At 53.6% G+C, this 16,337-nt stretch overlaps 1 protein-coding gene across 1 annotated transcript in view; it reads right to left on the bottom strand.

The window, feature by feature from the left end:
* pomt2 (protein-O-mannosyltransferase 2) overlaps window positions 1–16,337 on the bottom strand; it is a 136,873-nt gene that overhangs the window by 13,183 nt on the left and 107,353 nt on the right. The window contains exon 20 of the mRNA XM_070871355.1: window positions 10,053–10,164. Coding sequence (XP_070727456.1) covers window positions 10,053–10,164 — 112 coding nt within the window. The remainder of the gene's footprint in view (window positions 1–10,052; window positions 10,165–16,337) is intronic.

Below are 16,337 nucleotides of genomic sequence, written 5' to 3'. Positions count from 1 at the left end.
CGCCACACACTCACTGACCGACAGCCGCTCCCAGCCAATCGCCACACACTCACTGACCGACAGCCGCTCCCAGCCAATCGCCACACACTCACTGACTGACAGCCGCTCCCAGCCAATCGCCACACACTCACTGACCGACAGCCGCTCCCAGCCAATCACCACACACTCACTGACCGACAGCCGCTCCCAGCCAATCGCGCCACACATTCACTGACTGACAGCCGCTCCCAGCCAATCGCCACACATTCACTGACTGACAGCCGCTCCCAGCCAATCGCCCCACACACTCACTGACTGACAGCCGCTCCCAGCCAATCGCCACACACTCACTGACTGACAGCCGCTCCCAGCCAATCGCCACACACTCACTGACTGACAGCCGCTCCCAGCCAATCGCGCCACACACTCACTGACTGACAGCCGCTCCCAGCCAATCGCCACACACTCACTGACCGACAGCCGCTCCCAGCCAATCACCACACACACTCACTGACTGACAGCCGCTCCCAGCCAATCGCCACACACACTCACTGACAGCCGCTCCCAGCCAATCGCCACACACACTCACTGACTGACAGCCGCTCCCAGCCAATCGCCACACACACTCACTGACTGACAGCCGTTCCCAGCCAATCGCCACACACACTCACTGACTGACAGCCGTTCCCAGCCAATCGCCACACACACTCACTGACTGACAGCCGTTCCCAGCCAATCGCCACACACACTCACTGACTGACAGCCGTTCCCAGCCAATCGCCACACACACTCACTGACCGACAGCCGCTCCCAGCCAATCGCCACACACACTCACTGACTGACAGCCGTTCCCAGCCAATCGCCACACACACTCACTGACTGACAGCCGTTCCCAGCCAATCGCCACACACACTCACTGACTGACAGTCGTTCCCAGCCAATCACCACACACATTCACTGACTGACAGTCGTCCCAGCCAATCACTACACACATTCACTGACTGACAGCCGCTCCCAGCCAATCGCCCCACACACTCACTGACTGACAGCCGCTCCCAGCCAATCGCCACACACTCACTGACTGACAGCCGCTCCCAGCCAATCGCCACACACTCACTGACTGACAGCCGCTCCCAGCCAATCGCGCCACACACTCACTGACTGACAGCCGCTCCCAGCCAATCGCCACACACTCACTGACCGACAGCCGCTCCCAGCCAATCACCACACACACTCACTGACTGACAGCCGCTCCCAGCCAATCGCCACACACTCACTGACCGACAGCCGCTCCCAGCCAATCACCACACACTCACTGACTGACAGCCGCTCCCAGCCAATCGCCACACACACTCACTGACTGACAGCCGCTCCCAGCCAATCGCCACACACACTCACTGACTGACTGACAGCCGCTCCCAGCCAATCGCCACACACACTCACTGACTGACAGCCGTTCCCAGCCAATCGCCACACACACTCACTGACTGACAGCCGTTCCCAGCCAATCGCCACACACACTCACTGACTGACAGTCGTTCCCAGCCAATCACCACACACATTCACTGACTGACAGTCGTCCCAGCCAATCACTACACACATTCACTGACTGACAGCCGTTCCCAGCCAATCACCACACACACTGCAGGAACTAGCGAGCCCGCTTTCTAAAATACTGTTTAAAGTTGCAGCCCCCGGCCAGCACCTTGCACACTCAGATTGCACAGATAACACATTGCAACACTCACTGAGATGGCACAGTTAACTTCAAACTGCAAAACTCAGAGATTGCACTTCAGGCTCACAGGCTGCAAAACTTAAAAAAAAAATGTAATCCTCCTCTGCCCCAGGCCCAACTAATGCCGCACCATGGATGTTTCCGGACCATGGAGGTCCAACCTGTAATTGGGGGGAGGTTTAGAGGGAATTTGAGGGGAAATTTCTTCACCCAGAGGGTGGTGGGGGTCTGGAACTCACGGCCTGAAAGGGTGGTAGAGGCAGAAACCCTCACCACATTTAAACAGTACTTGGATGTACACCTGAAGTGCCATAACCTACATGGCTACGGACCGAGAGCTGGAAAGTGGGATTAGGCTGGGTAGCTCTTGGTCGGCCGGCACGGACACGATGGGCCGAATGGCTTCCTTCCGTGCTGTAAATTCATGTTAGTAGGAAGTCAGGCTCATATTATTTATATTTTAAAGTTAGATACACAGGGGCAGTGCAGGACCCCTGTGAAGGGCAGTGTGTGATACCTGGCCCTCAGTGTATCGGGGCAGTGCAGGACCCCTGTGATGGGCAGAGTGTGATACTTGGCCCTCAGTGTATCGGGGCAGTGTAGGACCCCTATGATGGGCAGTGTGTGATACCTGGCCCTCAGTGTATCGGGGCAGTGCAGGACTCCTGTGATGGGCAGTGTGTGATACTTGGCCCTCAGTGTATCGGGGCAGTGCAGGACCCCTGTGATGGGCAGAGTGCGATACATGGCCCTCAGTGTATCGGGGCAGTGCAGGACTCCTGTGATGGGCAGTGTGTGATACTTGGCCCTCAGTGTATCGGGGCAGTGCAGGACCCGTGATGGGCAGAGTGTGATACTTGGCCCTCAGTGTATCGGGGCAGTGCAGGACCCCTGTGATGGGCAGTGTGTGATACCTGGCCCTCAGTGTATCGGGGCAGTGCAGGACCCCTGTGATGGGCAGTGTGTGATACCTGGCCCTCAGTGTATCGGGGCAGTGCAGGACCCCTGTGATGGGCAGTGTGTGATACTTGGCCCTCAGTGTATCAGGGCAGTGCAGGACCCCTGTGATGGGCAGAGTGCGATACATGGCCCTCAGTGTATCGGGGCAGTGCAGGACCCCTGTGATGGGCAGTGTGTGATACCTGGCCCTCAGTGTATCGGGGCAGTGCAGGACCCCTGTGATGGGCAGAGTGCGATACATGGCCCTCAGTGTATCGGGGCAGTGCAGGACCCCTGTGATGGGCAGAGTGTGATACATGGCCCTCAGTGTATCGGGGCAGTGCAGGACCCCGGTGATGGGCCGAGTGTGATACATGGCCCTCAGTGTATCGGGGCAGTGCAGGACCCCTGTGATGGGCAGAGTGCGATAAGTGGCGCTGCGTCAGAAATGGAATCTCTGGATCAGAGGATCGGTGCTCAGGCAGCAATTAGCCGCACTCCACAATATCTCAGGGCATTCCTTGACCGTGCTCCTTAGAACGTGGTCACCAAAACATGGAGCTGGACAGATTAGGACACAGTGGTAGTGTAGAAGTGGGAGACCATCCACGGGGCAGCAGAGCGAGAGAGATTCACAGGCAGGGAGCCATTGAGTTACTGGAACTGCCGACGAGATGCTCAGACTAGTACAAGGTGGGCAGTGAGTGACTCAGAGGAGGGTGGTCCCAAACAATGTTCCACTGGAGCAAGCCACTATCCAGAGAGTGAGGTGCAGCTTGACCATGAATTGGAGCGGTCACAGTGTGAATTCAGCAGTCCGGGAACACTCAACCTTTCTTACAATCACAACTGCAGATTCTGAGCAATATGTTCCCTGGTCCCAGGAGCAAAAACATCACAGAATGGATGGAAAAACTTCTGGGAGGGTAGGGGAAGCAGCCACGAGACAGGATTGAGTAAAGTGTATATGAATGCACAAAGCATTCAAAAGAAAACTGGAGTTAGAAGCATTAATATCTATGGAGGAACATTTCTATCGAACCTGTCACCACCACCGGACGTCCCAATGTGCTTTACAGCCAATGAAGTACTTTTGGAGTGTAGTCACTGTTGTAATGTAGGTAACGCAGCAGACAATTTGCGCACAGCAAGCTCCCACAAACAGCAATGTGATAATGACCAGATCATGTGTTTTGGTGATGTAGGTTCAGGGATAAATATTGGCCCCAGGACACCGGGAGCACTCCCCTGCTCTTCTTTGAATAGTGCCATGGGATCTTTTACATCCACCCGAGACGGCAAGTGAGGCCTCGGTTTAACGTCTCATCCGAAAGACGGCACCTCTGACAGTGCAGCGTTCCCTCAGCACTGCACTGGAGTGTCAGCCTGGATTTTGTGCTCGAGTCCCTGGAGTGGGACTTGAATCCACAACCTTCTGACTCAGAGGTGAGAGTGCTGCCCACTGACACACAAGAGGAGTTATAACAAGGATTGGGTCTGCACAGGACTGGAAGCGCAATATTCCTGGTTATAACATTCTCAGCAGACACAAACGAGGCTCCGGTGTATGTGTTAGTGCAGGGATCTAACACAGCACCAGACTGTAAGGATGTCCCATGGGGTTGTGTTAAGACAGAATCCCACAAGTTAGACTATAGGAAGGGACTGGTACTATTCCCGGTGTGCAGTACATGAGATAAAGTGGCAGGCAAAATGGGAATGTAACAAAGAATAGAGTTCTCTGGATAAATAGAGAGCCTAAAACTGAGTTGAAACTTGAGGTAAATGATAGTTAGGGTTAATAATACTAGAAAATAACGCGGAATTCAGAACGTGTAGTGAGATGGTGAAAAGGGAGATGAGCAGGGTTAAAAGGGAATAGGACAGAGGGCTTCTCCAAACATAAAAACAGTAAAGCAATAGTTATTGGGGGGGGGGGGGGGGGGGAGGGAGGACATTACCAATAGTTAGAGGGGGGTACCCAACCCTCTTCTCAATCTTCCTCACCGCATGCTCCATCTCACAGTCAACAAGCTCCCCGCTGGAGTGGAACTAAACTACAGAACCAGTGGGAACCTGTTCAACCTTCGCCGCCTCCAGGCCAGGTCTAAGATCACCCCAACCTCTGTCGTTGAGCTGCAGTATGCGGACAACGCCTGCGTCTGCGCACATTCAGAGGCTGAACTCCAGGATATAGTCAATGTATTCACTGAGGTATATGAAAGCATGGGCCTTACGCTTAACATCCGTAAGACAAAGGTCCTCCACCAGCCTGTCCTCACTGCACAGCACTGCCCTCCCAGTCATCAAGATCCACAGCACGGCCCTGGACAACGTGGACCATTTCCCAAACCTCGGGAGCCTCATCAACAAAGGCAGACATTGATGCGGAGATTCAGCACCGCCTCCAGTGCGCCAGTGCAGCCTTCGGCCGCCTGAGGAAAAGTGTGTTTGAAGACCAGGTCCTCAAATCTACCACCCAGCTCATGGTCTACAGGGCTGCAGTAATACCCGCCCTCCTGTATGGATCTGAGGCATGGACGATGTATAGAAGGCACCTCAAGTCACTGGAGAAATATCAGCAACGATGCCTCCGCAAGATCCTGCAAATCCCCTGGGAGGACAGACGCACCAACATTAGCGTCCTCGACGAGGCTAACATCTCCAGCATCGAAGCACTGACCACACTCGATCAGCTCCGCTGGGCAGGCCACATAGTTCACATGCCTGACACGAGACTCCCAAAGCAAGTGCTCTATGCAGAACTCCTTCACGGCAAACGAGCCCCAGGTGGGCAGAGGAAACGTTACAGGGACACCTTCAAAGCCTCCTTGATAAAGTGCAACATCCCCACCGACACCTGGGAGTCCCTGGCCAAAGATCGCCCTAAGTGGAGGAAGTGCATCCGGGAGGGCGTTGAGCACCTCGAGTCATCGCCGAGAGCATGCAGAAACCAAGCGCAGGCAGCAGAAGGAGCGTGCGGCAAACCAGTCCCACCCTCCCCTTCCCTCAACCACTGTCTGTCCCACCTGTGACAGGGACTGTGGTTCATGTATTGGACTGTTCAGCCACCTGAAGACTCAGTTTCACAGTCTTCCTCGATTCCGAGGGACTGCCTAGGACAAGGACACTAACAATAGTTAGAGGGGGGAGGGGGGGGTAGGACACTACCAATAGTTGGGGAGGGGGGTAGGACACTACCAATAGTTGGGGAGGGGGGTAGGACACTACCAATAGTTGGGGAGGGGGGTAGGACACTACCAATAGTTGGGGAGGGGGGTAGGACACTACCAATAGTTGGGGAGGGGGGTAGGACACTACCAATAGTTGGGGAGGGGGGGTAGGACACTACCAATAGTTGGGGAGGGGGGTAGGACACTACCAAGAGTTGGGGAGGGGGGTAGGACACTACCAATAGTTGGGGAGGGGGGTAGGACACTACCAATAGTTGGGGAGGGGGGTAGTACACTACCAAGAGTTGGGGAGGGGGGTAGGACACTACCAAGAGTTGGGGAGGGGGGTAGGACACTACCAAGAGTTGGGGAGGGGGGTAGGACACTACCAAGAGTTGGGGAGGGGGGTAGGACACTACCAAGAGTTGGGGAGGGGGGTAGGACACTACCAAGAGTTGGGGAGGGGGGTAGGACACTACCAAGAGTTGGGGAGGGGGGTAGGACACTACCAAGAGTTGGGGAGGGGGGTAGGACACTACCAAGAGTTGGGGAGGGGGGTAGGACACTACCAAGAGTTGGGGAGGGGGGTAGGACACTACCAAGAGTTGGGGAGGGGGGTAGGACACTACCAAGAGTTGGGGAGGGGGGTAGGACACTACCAAGAGTTGGGGAGGGGGGTAGGACACTACCAAGAGTTGGGGAGGGGGGTAGGACACTACCAAGAGTTGGGGAGGGGGGTAGGACACTACCAAGAGTTGGGGAGGGGGGTAGGACACTACCAAGAGTTGGGGAGGGGGGTAGGACACTACCAAGAGTTGGGGAGGGGGGTAGGACACTACCAAGAGTTGGGGAGGGGGGTAGGACACTACCAAGAGTTGGGGAGGGGGGTAGGACACTACCAAGAGTTGGGGAGGGGGGTAGGACACTACCAAGAGTTGGGGAGGGGGGTAGGACACTACCAAGAGTTGGGGAGGGGGGTAGGACACTACCAAGAGTTGGGGAGGGGGGTAGGACATACCAAGAGTTGGGGAGGGGGGTAGGACACTACCAAGAGTTGGGGAGGGGGGTAGGACACTACCAAGAGTTGGGGAGGGGGGTAGGACACTACCAAGAGTTGGGGAGGGGGGTAGGACACTACCAAGAGTTGGGGAGGGGGGTAGGACACTACCAAGAGTTGGGGAGGGGGGTAGGACACTACCAAGAGTTGGGGAGGGGGGTAGGACACTACCAAGAGTTGGGGAGGGGGGTAGGACACTACCAAGAGTTGGAGAGGGGGGTAGGACACTACCAAGAGTTGGGGAGGGGGGTAGGACATACCAAGAGTTGGGGAGGGGGGTAGGACACTACCAAGAGTTGGGGAGGGGGGTAGGACACTACCAAGAGTTGGGGAGGGGGGTAGGACACTACCAAGAGTTGGGGAGGGGGGTAGGACACTACCAAGAGTTGGGGAGGGGGGTAGGACACTACCAAGAGTTGGGGAGGGGGGTAGGACACTACCAAGAGTTGGGGAGGGGGGGGTAGGACACTACCAAGAGTTGGGGAGGGGGGGTAGGACACTACCAATAGTTGGGGAGGGGGGTAGGACACTACCAATAGTTAGAGAGGGGTAGGACACTACCAACAGTTGGGGAGGGGGGTAAGACACTACCAACAGTTGGGGAGGGGATAGGACACTACCAATAGTTGGGGAGGAGGGTAGGACACTACCAATAGTTAGAGAGGGGTAGGACACTACCAACAGTTGGGGAGGGGGGTAAGACACTACCAATAGTTGGGGAGGGGGGTAGGACACTACCAATAGTTGGGGAGGGGGGGTAGGACACTACCGATAGTTGGGGAGGAGGGTAGGACACTACCGATAGTTGGGGAGGAGGGTAGGACACTACCGATAGTTGGGGAGGAGGGTAGGACACTACCGATAGTTGGGGAGGAGGGTAGGACACTACCGATAGTTGGGGAGGGGTGTAGGACACTACCAATAGTTGGGGAGGAGGGTAGGACACTACCAAGAGTTGGGGAGGGGGGTAGGACACTACCAATAGTTAGAGAGGGGTAGGACACTACCAACAGTTGGGGAGGGGGGGTAAGACACTACCAAGAGTTGGGGAGGGGGGTAGGACACTACCAAGAGTTGGGGAGGGGGGTAGGACACTACCAAGAGTTGGGGAGGGGGGTAAGACACTACCAAGAGTTGGGGAGGGGGGTAGGACACTACCAAGAGTTGGGGAGGGGGGGTAGGACACTACCGATAGTTGGGGAGGAGGGTAGGACACTACCGATAGTTGGGGAGGGGGGTAGGACACTACCAATAGTTGGGGAGGGGGGTAGGACACTACCAATAGTTGGGGAGGGGGGTAGGACACTACCAATAGTTGGGGAGGGGGGTAGGACACTACCAATAGTTGGGGAGGGGGGTAGGACACTACCAATAGTTGGGGAGGGGGGGTAGGACACTACCAATAATTGTGGAGGGGGGGTAGGACACTACCAATAGTTGGGGAGGGGGGGGTAGGACACTACCAATAGTTGGGGAGGGGGGGTAGGGCACTACCAATAGTTGGGGAGGGGGGTTGGACACTACCAATAGTTGGGGAGGGGGGTTGGACACTACCAATAGTTGGGGAGGGGGGTTGGACACTACCAATAGTTGGGGAGGGGGGTAGGACACTACCAATAGTTGGGGAGGGGGGGGTAGGACACTACCAATAATTGTGGAGGGGGGGTAGGACACTACCAATAGTTGGGGAGGGGGGGTAGGACACTACCAATAGTTGGGGAGGGGGGGTAGGGCACTACCAATAGTTGGGGAGGGGGGTAGGACACTACCAATAGTTGGGGAGGGGGGTAGGACACTACCAATAGTTGGGGAGGGGGGGTAGGACACTACCAATAGTTGGGGAGGGGGGTAGGACACTACCAATAGTTAGAGAGGGGTAGGACACTACCAATAGTTGGGGAGGGGGGTAGGACACTACCAATAGTTGAGGAGGGGTAGGACATTACCGATAGTTGAGGAGGGGGGGTAGGACACTACCAGTAGTTGGGGAGGGGAGGTAGGACACTACCAATAGTTGGGGAGGGGGGGTAGGACACTACCAATAGTTGGGGAGGGGGGGGTAGGACACTACCAATAGTTGGGGAGGGGGGGTAGGACACTACCAATAGTTGGGGAGGGGGGTAGGACACTACCAATAGTTGGGGAGGGGGGTAGGACACTACCAATAGTTGGGGAGGGGGGTAGGACACTACCAATAGTTGGGGAGGGGGGTAGGACACTACCAATAGTTGGGGAGGGGGGTAGGACACTACCAATAGTTGGGGAGGGGGGTAGGACACTACCAATAGTTGGGGAGGGGGGGTAGGACACTACCAATAGTTGGGGAGGGGAGGTAGGACACTACCAATAATTGGGGAGGGGGGGTAGGACACTACCAATAGTTGGGGAGGGGGGGGTAGGACACTACCAATAGTTGGGGAGGGGGGGGTAGGACACTACCAATAGTTGGGGAGGGGGGGGTAGGACACTACCAATAGTTGGGGAGGGGGGGTAGGGCACTACCAATAGTTGGGGAGGGGGGTTGGACACTACCAATAGTTGGGGAGGGGGGTTGGACACTACCAATAGTTGGGGAGGGGGGTTGGACACTACCAATAGTTGGGGAGGGGGGTTGGACACTACCAATAGTTGGGGAGGGGGGTAGGACACTACCAATAGTTGGGGAGGGGGGGGTAGGACACTACCAATAATTGTGGAGGGGGGGTAGGACACTACCAATAGTTGGGGAGGGGGGGGTAGGACACTACCAATAGTTGGGGAGGGGGGTTGGACACTACCAATAGTTGGGGAGGGGGGTAGGACACTACCAATAGTTGGGGAGGGGGGTAGGACACTACCAATAGTTAGAGAGGGGTAGGACACTACCAATAGTTGGAGAGGGGTAGGACACTACCAATAGTTGGGGAGGGGGGTAGGACACTACCAATAGTTGGGGAGGGGGGTAGGGCACTCCAGGGTGAAGGGGATTCTAACTGAGGAAGATGAAGGTATGGCAGTGATAGTAAATTAATATTTTGCAGCAGATTTTCCAGCCGGCAGTGAGATTGCTGCTGTACTCGAGAAGCTGGAACAATTGAGAGATGGCTGTTAAAAAGGAATTGCTTGTGAAGAAGTAGCAGAACACAAGATCATCAGTCACAGTTGTGTTCTGGAGATTCTGGCTCACCTGTATACACAGACCACGACCAAGGATATCATTCCACCAGCGTAAACTCTCCGGGCTGCTTGACGGCTCAAGAGGAGGTCAAAACTTTGTAGCAGGACATGCCAAGTGATTGCTAAAGATTGGACAAAAAAATTACCATTGGGTGGAAAATCATGCATTTAAAAAAATAACTGAACTTGGAATCTAAATGAGTGATTAAAGAGTTGAACAGATGTGAATTTTCGGAAGCTGGACTTTTGGGGAATGACGCAGTTACTGAATCTGCCTTGAATAGACTATTAGAATCGAGAGAGAAAGCTGGCAGGAGTTGTAGTGCGAGAAACTGAATGGATTAGTGCCACCTGTTGGCACTGGCAAAGGGCGCGAATGTGGCAGTAAAGATTTATCATCTGGGAGCAGCGATACCAGCGGCCCTTGCCAACGTGGGGTGTCTCACCGGCGGCGCTCGCCAACGTGGGGTGTCTCACCGGCGGCGCTCGCCAACGTGGGGTGTCTCACCGGCGGCGATCGCCAACGTGGGGTGTCTCACCGGCGGCGATCGCCAACGTGGGGTGTCTCACCGGCGGCGATCGCCAACGTGGGGTGTCTCACCGGCGGCGATCGCCAACGTGGGGTGTCTCACCGGCCGCGATCGCCAACGTGGGGTGTCTCACCGGCCGCGATCGCCAACGTGGGGTGTCTCACCGGCGGTGCAAGGACTTAGCGGCAGGGAATGTTGGGCCAATGTCGCCGTGACATCACTGAGTGTGAATATTGATCGTTTCACTGCATTTACCGCTTGGCGCTAATCACACCAGCAAAACCAAGCGCTCACAATTGGTACTGGCGTTACCGCGCGATATACAAGGCAATGAGCAACCGGGTCATTGGTAGGTCAGATTGATTGCTACCTTCCCAGAGATCGTTCTGAATGCTTTCAGAATGTGAACACAGTTGCTCTATTTCTGGTGTCACAGTTTGTTCAACTTTTGGACCTGCTGCTTTCACTCAGTGATGGGGGCTGTCCTGGCAAAGTACCTGGGCACTGGGTGATGGGGGGCACTGTACGCTAGCGATGTACGTGAGCGATGTACCGGGGCACTGGGTGATGGGGGGGGCACTGTACGCGAGCGATGTACGTGAGCGATGTACCGGGGGGCACTGTACGTGAGCGATGTACCGGGGCACTGGGTGATGGGGGGGGCACTGTACGCGAGCGATGTACGTGAGCGATGTACCGGGGCACTGTACGTGAGCGATGTACCGGGGCACTGGGTGATGGGGGGCACTGCACGTGAGCTATGTACCGGGGCACTGTACGCGAGCGATGTACGTGAGCGATGTACCGGGGCACTGGGTGATGGGGGGGGCACTGTACGCGAGCGATGTACGTGAGCGATGTACCGGGGCACTGTACGTGAGCGATGTACCGGGGCACTGGGTGATGGGGGGCACTGTACGCGAGCGATGTACGTGAGCGATGTACCGGGGCACTGGGTGATGGGGCGCACTGTACGCGAGCGATGTACGTGAGCGATGTACCGGGGCACTGGGTGATGGGGCGCACTGTACGCGAGCGATGTACGTGAGCGATGTACCGGGGCACTGGGTGATGGGGCGCACTGTACGCGAGCGATGTACGTGAGCGATGTACCAGGGCACTGGGTGATGGGGGGCAAAGTACCTGGGCACTCTACCTGGGCAATGGGTGATGGCGGCTGTCCTGGCAATGTACCTTGCTAGCTGGTATCTACTTTCAAGGCGGCGGTTCTAGAGACAGATCCTGCCAAATGGGCCCAGCGGCAGGGGGAGGGCCCGCAGACATCGCAGGAGGCCTTAGCCTCCCAGGGATTTCTGGGAACAGTTCTCGTGCATTCACCTGTCAGAGGAGCAGTGCCTCAGAAGGCTGAGCTTGAGTAAGGAGCTGGTCACAGAGCTGTGTCACCTGCTGCACCAGGACCTCGAGCCTCACATCGGGAGGACCACTTCGCTATCAGCGGCAGTCAAAGGTTACAGCAGCTCTCAATTTCTATGCTGGTGGCTCCCTCCAGGCTACAGCCGGGGATGTAACAAACATTTCACAGACCGCTATCCGTTGCTGTATCCGAGATGTAACAGACACTCTATGCAGCAGGAGAAGGGACTACAGATAGAACATGTGGAGAAGCAGCAGGAACATACATGTGGATTGACCAGGATAGCGGCTTCCCCATGGGTCAGGGCACCATTGCCGGCACCTCATCACAACAGAGGTGTTCCGTAACCGCAAAGGCTGCCACTCTGTGAATGTTCAGTTGGTGTGTGACCACAGGCAGCTCATATCGCCATCACTGCCCGCTACAGTTGTACAGGGCCTTGGTGAGGCCACACCTGGAGTATTGTGTACAGTTTTGGTCTCCTAACCTAAGGAAGGACATTTTTGCTATTGAGGGAGTGCAGCGAAGATTCACCAGACTGATTCCCGGGATGGCGGGACTGACCTATCAAGAAAGACTGGATCAACTGGGCTTGTATTCACTGGAGTTCAGAAGAATGAGAGGGGATCTCATAGAAACATTTAAAATTCTGACAGGTTTAGACAGGTTAGATGCAGGAAGAATGTTCCCAATGTTGGGGAAGTCCAGAAGTTTCTCCTCATCTCGACCCTAAATGGCTTACGCCTTATCCTTAGACTGTGACCCCTGGTTCTGGACTTCCCCAACATTGGGAACATTCTTCCTGCATCTAACCTGTCTAAACCCGTCAGAATTTTAAACGTTTCTATGAGATCCCCTCTCATTCTTCTGAACTCCAGTGAATACAAGTCCAGTTGATCCAGTCTTTCTTGATAGGTCAGTCCCACAATCCCGGGAATCAGTCTGGTGAACCTTCGCTGCACTCCCTCAATAGCAAGAATGTCCTTCCTCAGGTTAGGAGACCAAAACTGTACACAATACTCCAGGTGTGGCCTCACCAATGCCCTGTACAACTGTAGCAACACCTCCCTGCCCCTGTACTCAAATCCCCTCGCTATGAAGGCCAACATGCCATTTGCTTTCTTAACCGCCTGCTGTACCTACATGCCAAACTTCAATGACTGATGTACCATGACACCCAGGTCTCGTTGCACCTCCCCTTTTCCTAATCTGTCACCATTCAGATAATAGTCTGTCTCTGTTTTTACCACCAAAGTGGATAACCTCACATTATACTTCATCTGCCATGCATTTGCCCACTCACCTAACCTATCCAAGTCACTCTGCAGCCTCATAGCATCCTCCTCGCAGCTCACACTGCCACCTAACTTCGTGTCATCCGCAAATTTGGAGATACTACATTTAATCCCCTCGTCTAAATCATTAATGTACAATGTAAACAGCTGGGGCCCCAGCACAGAACCTTGTGGTACCCCACTAGTCACTGCCTGCCATTCTGAAAAGTACCCATTTACTCCTACTCTTTGCTTCCTGTCTGACAACCAGTTCTCAATCCACGTCAGCACACTACCCCCAATCCCATGTGCTTTAACTTTGCACATTAATCTCTTGTGTGGGACCTTGTCGAAAGCCTTCTGAAAGTCCAAATATACCACATCAAATGGTTCTCCCTTGTCCACTCTACTGGAAACATCCTCAAAAAATTCCAGAAGATTTGTCAAGCATGATTTCCCTTTCACAAATCCATGCTGACTTGGACCCATCATGTCACCTCTTTCCAAATGCGCTGCTATGACATCCTTAATAATTGATTCCATCATCTTACCCACTACCGATGTCAGGCTGACCGGTCTATAATTCCGTGTTTTCTCTCTCCCTCCTTTTTTAAAAAGTGGGGTTATATTGGCTACCCTCCACTCGATAGGAACTGATCCAGAGTCAATGGAATGTTGGAAAATGACTGTCAATGCATCCGCTATTTCCAAGGCCACCTCCTTAAGTACTCTGGGATGCAGTCCATCAGGCCCTGGGGATTTATCGGCCTTCAATCCCATTAATTTCCCCAACACAATTTCCCGACGAATAAGGATTTCCCTCAGTTCCTCCTCCTTACTAGACCTTCTGACCCCTCTTATATCCGGAAGGTTGTTAGTGTCCTCCTTAGTGAATACCGAACCAAAGCACTTGATCAATTGGTCCGCCATTTCTTTGTTCCCCGTTATCACTTCCCCTGATTCTGACTGCAGGGGACCTACGTTTGTCTTTACTAACCTTTTTCTCTTTACATATCTATAGAAACTTTTGCAATCCGTCTTAATGTTCCCTGCAAGCTTCTTCTCGTACTCTATTTTCCCTGCTCTAATCAAACCCTTTGTCCTCCTCTGCTGAGTTCTAAATTTCTCCCAGTCTCCGGGTTCACTGCTATTTCTGGACAATTTGTATGCCACTTCCTTGGCTTTAATACTATCCCTGATTTCTCTTGATAGCCACAGTTGAGCCACCTTCCCTTTTTTATTTTTACGCCAGACAGGAATGTACAATTGTTGTAGTTCATCCATGCGGTCTCTAAATGTCTGCCATTGCCCATCCACAGTCAACCCCTTAAGTATCATTCGCCAATCCATCCCAGCCAATTCACGCCTCATACCTTCAAAGTTAGCCTTCTTTAAGTTCTGGACCATGGTCTCTGAATTAACTGTTTCATTCTCCATCCTAATGCAGAATTCCACCATATTATGGTCACTCTTCCCCAAGGGGCCTCGCACAACGGGATTATTAATTAATCCTCTCTCATTACACAACACATAGTCTAAGATGGCCTCCCCCCTGGTTGGTTCCTCGACATATTGGTCTAGAAAACCATCCCTTATGCACTCCAGGAAATCCTCCTCCATCGTATTGCTTCCAGTTTGGTTAGCCCAATCTATGTGCATATTAAAGTCACCCATTATAACTGCTGCACCCTTATTGCATGCACCCCTAATTTCCTGTTTGATGCCCTCCCCAACATCACTACTACTGTTTGGAGGTCTGTACACAACTCCCACTAACGTTTTTTGCCCTTTGGTGTTCTGCAGGTCTACCCATATAGATTCCACATCATCCAAGCTAATGTCCATTCTAACTATTGCATTAATCTCCTCTTTAACCAGCAATGCTACCCCACCTCCTTTTCCTTTTATTCTATCCTTCCTGAATGTTGAATACCCCTGGATGTTGAGTTCCCAGCCCTGATCATCCTGGAGCCACGTCTCCGTAATCCCAATCACATCATATTTGTTAACATCTACTTACACAGTTAATTCATCCACCTTATTACAGATACTCCTTGCATTAAGACACAAAGCCTTCAGGCTTGTTTTTTTTTTAAACACCCTTTGTCCTTTTAGAATTTTGCTGTACAGTGGCCCTTTTTGTTTTTTGTCTTGGGTTTCTCTGCCCTCCACTTTTCCTCATCTCCTTTCTGTCTTTTGCTTTTGTCTCCTTTTTCTTTCCCTCTGTCTCCCTGCATTGGTTCCCATCCCCCTGCCATATTAGTTTAACTCCTCCCCAACAGCACTGGCAAACACTCCCCCGAGGACATTGGTTCCGGTCCTGCCCAGGTGCAGACCATCTGGTTTGTACTGGTCACACCTCCCCCAGAACCGGTTCGAATGCCCCAGGAATTTGAATCCCTCCCTGCTGCACCACTGCTCAAGCCACGTATTCATCTGAGCTATCCTGCGATTCCTACTCTGACTAGCACGTGGCACTGATAGCAATCCCGAGATTACTACTTTTGAGGTCCTACTTTTTAATTTAGCTCCTAGCTCCTTAAATTCATTTCGTAGGACCTCATCCCTTTTTTTTTAAACCTATGTCACTGGTACCAATGTGCACCACGACAACTGGCTGTTCTCCCTCCCCTTTTAGAATGTCCTGCACCCGCTCAGAGACATCCTTGACCCTTGCACCAGGGAGGCAACATACCATCCTGGAGTCTCGGTTGCGGCCGCAGAAACGCCTATCTATTCCCCTTACAATTGAATCCTCTATCACTATCGCTCTCCCACTCTTTTTCCTGCCCTCCTGTGCAACAGAGCCAGCCATGGTGCCATGAACTTGGCTGCTGCTGCCCTCCCCTGATGAGTCATCCCCCTCAACAGCACTCAAAGCAGTGTATCTGTTTTGCAGGGGGATGACCACAGGGGACCCCTGCACTACCTTCCTTGCACTACTCTTTCTGCTGGTCTTCCATTCCCTATCTGGCTGTGGACCCTTCACCTGCGGCAAGACCAACTCACTACACGTGATACTCACGTCATTCTCCGCAACGCGGTCCGTCAGGAGCTGGAGGCAGATACACTTCCCGCACACGTAGTTGTCAGGGACATTGGAGTCGTCCCTGAGT

Source organism: Pristiophorus japonicus, unplaced genomic scaffold (genome assembly GCF_044704955.1).
Source record: "Pristiophorus japonicus isolate sPriJap1 unplaced genomic scaffold, sPriJap1.hap1 HAP1_SCAFFOLD_246, whole genome shotgun sequence".
In the NCBI taxonomy this organism is placed as follows: Eukaryota; Metazoa; Chordata; class Chondrichthyes; family Pristiophoridae; genus Pristiophorus; species Pristiophorus japonicus.
This window is presented reverse-complemented; position numbering and strand designations above follow the sequence as displayed.